This window comes from Doryrhamphus excisus, chromosome 3, assembly GCF_030265055.1.
Source record: "Doryrhamphus excisus isolate RoL2022-K1 chromosome 3, RoL_Dexc_1.0, whole genome shotgun sequence".
NCBI classification, from domain to species: domain Eukaryota; kingdom Metazoa; phylum Chordata; class Actinopteri; order Syngnathiformes; family Syngnathidae; genus Doryrhamphus; species Doryrhamphus excisus.
Genome location: NC_080468.1, coordinates 27,115,908 through 27,122,902, shown reverse-complemented (window position 1 = coordinate 27,122,902; position 6,995 = coordinate 27,115,908). Strand labels below are relative to the sequence as shown.

At 42.3% G+C, this 6,995-nt stretch overlaps 1 protein-coding gene across 1 annotated transcript in view; it reads left to right on the top strand.

Moving 5' to 3' along the window:
* Window positions 1-282: 282 nt before the first annotated feature.
* Window positions 283-6,995, top strand: part of LOC131125146 (pyruvate carboxylase, mitochondrial-like) — a 215,252-nt gene continuing 208,539 nt past the window's right edge. The window contains exon 1 of the mRNA XM_058066386.1: window positions 283-673. Coding sequence (XP_057922369.1) covers window positions 672-673 — 2 coding nt within the window. The 5' untranslated portion in view covers window positions 283-671. The remainder of the gene's footprint in view (window positions 674-6,995) is intronic.

The window sequence follows — 6,995 nt, the reverse complement described above, 5'->3', positions numbered from 1 at the left end:
TTTGTAAAAATAAAGATTGAAGAGAAATGAAAATACCGATCTTTTCATTCTATTATCCCACACAGACGATTTATAAATAGTTTTACTGTTTTATGAACATCCCATGTCCCTAAGAACACTAAGACGTGTACTTGTATGTATGCATGTATGTAATGCATATGTAAGTATGTATGTAAACTATGTTGTGTTAGTTCTCAGCACATTCGACATCTCGCGCTGACTATGTGACGTCACGTCGTCCTATTCTGCGATTGGCTGAGAATACAGGCGGGGCCAGAGATTGCGTCACCATTAAGGAAGAAGGCTCGTTTGAGGGGGGGATTAAGCCAGGGAGCCACAGTAGCACACATACATATCCTCCAACGAAGCTGCTAGCTAACTTAGGAGCACCCAGACACGCACTTTCTATCCGCCTTACGGAGCTAAGTTAGCCCTGAGCAGTTAGCGGCTAGCCTCGAACCCCACACAGTGCATGTTTGACAGCGCGTCTACGTCCTCAAGTTTTCCCTCCCACCCCTTTTTGCCTGCGCATAGAAATATACACACAAACTCCCTGAGCACCCTCTTCTTCCTCCTCCAAGCGTGGGCAAACCCAAACAAACAGACACAGTTTTAAACAGCCGACTGATCACACTCGGTGTCTTGTTACCTGACAGCGGATCTGCTCCAACATGTGAGTACTGATGAAGTGTGTGTGTGAGTGTCTGCTGCCTTTCCTGATGTCCCCTGTCATGTGTGCCCTCATGCGCGTGTTACATCTTTTGCAGAATGTTACCGAAGAAAGAAACAAATCAAAAAGCCATTTTATTCATGGCTGATTCGAGCTTATTGACTTTAGCTAGCCTCGCTTTGCACGATTGCTCACACTTTAAACGTGGCAGCCTGTGGTCGCTAAAGTGGGAAGTTTGTAGGAAGGACTTTTGAATGGCAAAAACCACAAACTCTTACCATGGTGGCAGATATATTAGCATAATTCTAGCATTTCATGAAATGCTGTTTCCCATCCCTGTGATTCTGTCTCACAGCCCAGTCAGTCGAGGCAGACAGCTGCCATTTAATTTTGTCCATCGACGGTGCCTGCTAATGCATTTGGATTGCATGAAAGTTACTTAACCTGTTTGAACAACACAGATAAATGCTAGAGAATGATCCAAAGAAGGACTCCTCAACGTGGATAATTGTGTGGAATTGGCCGCATGTATGGAACATTTCTGTCAGAGTTTGCATGTTCTCCTTTTTAGTACTTCCTCCCACATCCCCCAAACATGCATGTTATGCACATAAACTTTGACTTGTCCACAGGTGGCAATGTTTGTCTATGTGTGTCCCCAGCTCCATCATCCTAATGTGGATAAATGGGATAGAAAATGTATGGCTGGATGATTGATTAGTCCTGTCTTGAAGCTAGTGAGGCGATTATGGAGTGAACGACTGAGATGCTGTTGATTTATTCTCGACTAGTACGGTGTGACCGGCATGGAAACAGGAGTTCAGAACAGTCATACATTTATTTCTCCTGTCGTTGACAAAGGTAATGTAGTGAAATGTCTGTCCTTAGCCATGTAAATAATAAGATGTGTCAGGCTTGGTATGCTTCTACGGACAGTTGGGAGCCAGCAGGATGAGCCCAAAAAGAGTCACTTCTTTGTTTACATGTTGAACCTTGCAAAAGTGCACAACATACAGTACTTATTTGCTTGCATGTTGGCTGATTACTGGTTTCAAGGTATACCATGGTACTTATACCGCCATACGGTTCCTGTGGTATGACAGAAAGTGAAGGTCCATACAGCAATGTAGGAATATTTCTAATATATTGTGTTATTCCTGCAAGTCGTAACAGGGCAACTTAACTGTTGCGGCAAAGATAGCACTTACGTTGGCTGCCTAGTTAGCATCAAGCGGCATGTATATAATGCTGCACGTTGCGGGGTAAAATGTATAGTAAATGACAAAATACATAAATACAGCATTATTTACTCAAAACATTGTACTCAAAGGATTCCACCCATATGGCTGCACTGTTGTCACCGTTGTTGGTCGACATATTAGTCACATCCGGGGGCATCATTAGGTTGGGCATCGTTTGAATTTGAACAATTATGGTTCCTCACGATTCTTGTTTCCGATGCTTTTTGAGAGGCAGGGAGTGTGCCAGAAGTGTGTTGTTTGGGTTGAGAATGCCCCTTGACTGTTGCATAATAAAGGCGTAATAAAGTTGCCTAGCCTAGACCTAGGTGCATATTCTGGAAGACCTAGAAAGCTTTCTGTGCTTGTTATTGTGTGTAGCTGCTCAATAGGAGTCCACAACTCAATACAAAGGGACGAAAATAAGCAAAATAGGTCCCCTTTAAGCTAAACTTTTTAGCCGCTTCTTGGCTGGTGCTTCCCTGCCTCTTCTTCGTTGGTGTTATTTCTTTCAGTCGGCAAAGTGGGCATGGAAACTAGGAATCGAAATAAAAAATATTTGAACAATCCCGGGACAATCAAAATGTTACTCCTGGTTCCCACTGATGCTCGAGAATTCATGCCCAACTCTAGTCAACATATGTGGAGATGTGAGTTGTGACGCTCCGTTGGAAAAACAAGCAACAACTGCTACAACAGTCACATGACCTGGAAACTGGAGTGAAACTTGCTAAACGTCTTAACTTTATTGTGGGTCAGCACACAACTATCCATCCATCGATTTTCTATACTGCTTATCCTCACTAAGGTCGCGGGGGTATGCTGGAGCCTATCCCAGCTCTCTTTGGGTGGGCTGGTGGCCAGCCAATGGCAGGGCACATATAGACAATATTCGGAGAAAACCCACACACGCACGAGGAGAACATGCAAACAAGCAGAGAATTGAACCCAGCTATTCCCGATCTCCTGAGTGTGTGGCGCACACAGCTATTCATTCATTTTCTACTGCTTATCCTCATGAGAGTTGTGGGGGTGCTGGAGCCTATCCCAGCTGTCTTTGGGCGAGAGACGGGGTACACCCTGGACTGTTCGCCAGCCAATCACAGGGCACATATAGACAAACAACCATTCACACTCACATTCATACCTATGGACAATTTGGAGTCGCTAATTAACCTAGCATGTTTTTGGAATGTGGGAGGAAACCGGAGTACCCGGAGAAAACCCACGCATGCACGAGGAGAACATGCAAACTCCACATAGCCAGGGTCTAACCACTCGGCCGCCGTGCAGCCCGCACACAACTAAATGAATCCAAACACATAACATAACAATAATAAAAAAAACAACAACAACATTATTTATGTTGTGACATTGTTGAGCCACTTAGTGAGTTCATTTATTTGCATTTTGCGTTTTATTTTTTTTATTCCTAAAATAAGATTTGTGGTATTGCAGTATTAGCCACAGAATACTGCATCAAGAACTTCATTTTATTCAGGATTTATTGAAAAAGACTTTAGTTACTTTCTGTTATTTATTTAAAATACATACAATATGTTCCACTTCCATCAACCTTGATTGTATTGTATAAAAAATGATTTTTAAACAGAATACCCCCCCCCCCTCCTCTTTTACCATATTATATTTATTATATTTCAAAATAGCACATTTTAGAGCACATCAGACATGTTATCAGTTTCTCAATAGTACGTATTTCTGTCCCCCAGTGGGGGCATGACAGAAAATAATTGAGTGTTTGTGTTCTTGGCTTCAATCTGGTTTTCTGTCTCTTTCTGACCTTTGGACCTGTCTGTGTGTGTTTGCTGTGTCGGAAGCATGACTGCTTGGTTTGCCCTTCGTTTTAACAACCTTTACTCCACTTCATCCCTGAGCTGAGGGGGAGTCATCGGATCCAATGTCACATTCAATATGTTTACATGCACTAAAACAGACATATTCACAAAATAGTTCATACTTATGGACCTTAGTACAATATTTTGGGGATGTATCATGACATGACAATCAGTATAAAAAGCTGAAAACCTCTCTCTCTCTCTCTCTCTCTCTCTCTCTCTCTCTCTCTCTCTCTCTCTCTCTTTCTCTCTCTCTCTCTATACTAGTAAAAGCCGTCTGGTCAAATGGATAAGATACACTTTACTAGCTTTCCAAACTCGTGCATGTGGTCAATAATGTTTTAATGTGGGTCTTGGGGTTATGGTGAGCCATTCTTGTTGTCTCATCACTATTACACATTATTTACATACTATTTTAATACAATTTTTACTTAAAACAATAATGTTTGGTGTTAACCCGACGGGGATGTGTTCGGGTGTCACGTCACATATTAAAAGTGGCTTTAGTAAACAGGTAGGTTGTTATTTAATTCATAAACTATATACAAAAATCAGTATATGTGATGTAATTACAGTAATTCAGATTTTTTTTGCTTCGTGTAAATGTATCTAGTGTCTTGTGCTGGAAGACACAGCCATCCTAGTGAGAGCGGGTACTGTAGGTGTCATTGTTGTTTGTATGCTGTTGTTGTTGGAAGTAGCATAAGCTCCTGGGCTATATGAATGTGCGGAAAGACGTTTTGGTCATGTTTTAAATCATCAAAATATGGCAAGATACTGTAAGTATTACATGTTATCATCAATGTACTTAATGATCACAGCATGTATGTGTATCAAATGATAAAACGTCAAGTTTTTTTTAAAGGAGCGTCGTCATCTTAATAGGTAGTCCCAATGATGTGCCTTGTTAGCTATCTCATACTAAGTCGATTTCTCTTGTTACAATACACAGAAAAGGCAAAGAAATATGTGTTCATGTTTCACATAAGGATTGTGGATGATGGGCAAATCCCCCATCATCCACATGTAAAAGTCCATGTGTTGCAGTGACTTGTCTTTTTTTTTGATTGTGCTTTACAAGCATTCTTTCAGGAGCCCCGACAACAAACATGTGGAATTTATTAGTGTGACCAGAGTTGTGGCTGAAAAACATGCGGATGTTTGCGTGCTGTATTATTATTTTTTTCTGTTTGACTAATAGCAGGCATCAGCACAGAGTACCATACATTCGTATTTGTATGCACATGATAGCATACATTAGTGCACTTCAACAAAGTTTGGCTCTGAGACACCGGATGGTCCAGAGCAGGGTTGGGCAAAGTACGGCCCGGGGGCCACATGTGGCCCGCCAAATGTTTGAATACGGCCCGCACGTTTTTTCTAAAGTATTTCATTTAAACTTAACATACAACCTGGCATCATGGCTTGAGCCAACGTTTTGATGATTTCGTTATTTAATGTAGTCTGCTGAAAAAAGGGACACAGGCACATATAGCAGACTGCATGACACTTTTACAAATACAATAATTCCAGGTGGACTGTTATGTGTAAAATATATCGTCTGGCCCCCCATCAATTTTGTTAAATCAATGCGGCCCGCGAGTCAAAAAGTTTGCCCACCCCTGGTCTAGAGGTTGGGCTCTCAGAGATGTGTCCTTGAGAGTATGCCACTGCCAACCACGTGAAGTCCATGGAATCCCGCTGGGAACAGTAGTCATGCCAGACAGTAATATTCAAAAATAGAAATCATCCAAGCTACACTTGGGGCGTAGTACTTCAAGTTGTCTTCATGGTATATTTTAGCTTGACTTTACCTTTTTTACATGGTGCTTTTTTGGTCTTATATGGGGATGAGTATGTGCAGAAGAACTTATATCTGTGTGGCTATCTCTCTATCTTAAACATGTCACCTCCACTGATAAAAACATTTACACAGACTGTGTATTTTAGGTGCCTTAATGTTGCCTTTCGGTACCTGTGATGATTGTATGAGAAGTGTTTAGTTGTTGTCAGCGGGAGACGGACGTGTGCAGTTGCTACAGCTGCTCTGATGCACATTGCAGCATAATTCAATCATCTTGTTTTCACATGCATGAGTTTTTTCCCCTCCATTGTTTGTGTACTAAACCATACTGACATGTTTCGGCAGACATTTGCCAACTAGGCTAAAGTTAACGTTAGCTGTGCAACCGAAATGTATGTTTGTGTGTCACAATATCGCTTGTGCGTCAAAAAAGAACTTTGATACCCGGGAGGTTAACATGTGGACCACATATGACCTTTGTTCTTTTCACTGCAAACATCACGCAGTCAACATTGCAAATATGCAAATATGTTTTATTGCCTGTTGTGGAATGCTTCTTATGAGTAAATGACGTGTGTTGCTGCATGCAGTGTGCAGCCAAAGGTCAGGGAGTCCATTTGGCATATGAACTTACATTCCACTCTGGCTTTCTTGCTCTAATTCCCTTCTTACACGGGTGTTGTATTGTTCAGTAGTTACTTAAGTTTTCCCATGGAGGTGTGGATGAGTTTTTAAGAACACAATGTGGCTTGGACTACAAATGCTGCAAATAAAACCTCACATACACTTGATTTGGGCTGCATGTGTCAGTGAATGCCTCAGCAACTTGTGCCCGAAGAGTTATGTGATGCAACTGCATGGACCATTCTTAGAAAAAGTTAACTCAAGGTTTGCAAGTTTTGGTCCTGTTTGTTGAGTATGAAGTGTCCATTATCTGACCAAAATCTTGAGTGTTAGATGCTAATGGTTTTTCACACGACAAATTGGCGTACGGCGGTCGAGTGGTTTAGTGCGCAGACCTCACAGCTAGGAGACCAGGGTTCAATTCCACCTGTGTGGAGTTTGCATGTTCTCCCCGTGCATGCGTGGGTTTTCCTCCCACATTCCAAAAACATGCTAGGTTAATTGGCGACTCCAAATTGTCCATAGGTATGAATGTGAGTGTGCATGGTTGTTTGTCTATCTGTGCCCTGTGATTGGCTGGCGACCAGTCCAGGGTGTACCCCGCCTCCCGCCCAAAGACAGCTGGGATAGGCTCCAGCACCCCCGCGACCCTCGTGAGGAAAAAGCGGTAGAAAATGAATGAATGAATGAATGAATGAAATTGACGTACCCCTGGGGGTGCACCTACCCCACTTTGGGAGCCGAGGGTCTACAGCATGTGCTTGTCCCTGTAAACCTGGAGTCGGAAGCCTTTTTGGCCAAGA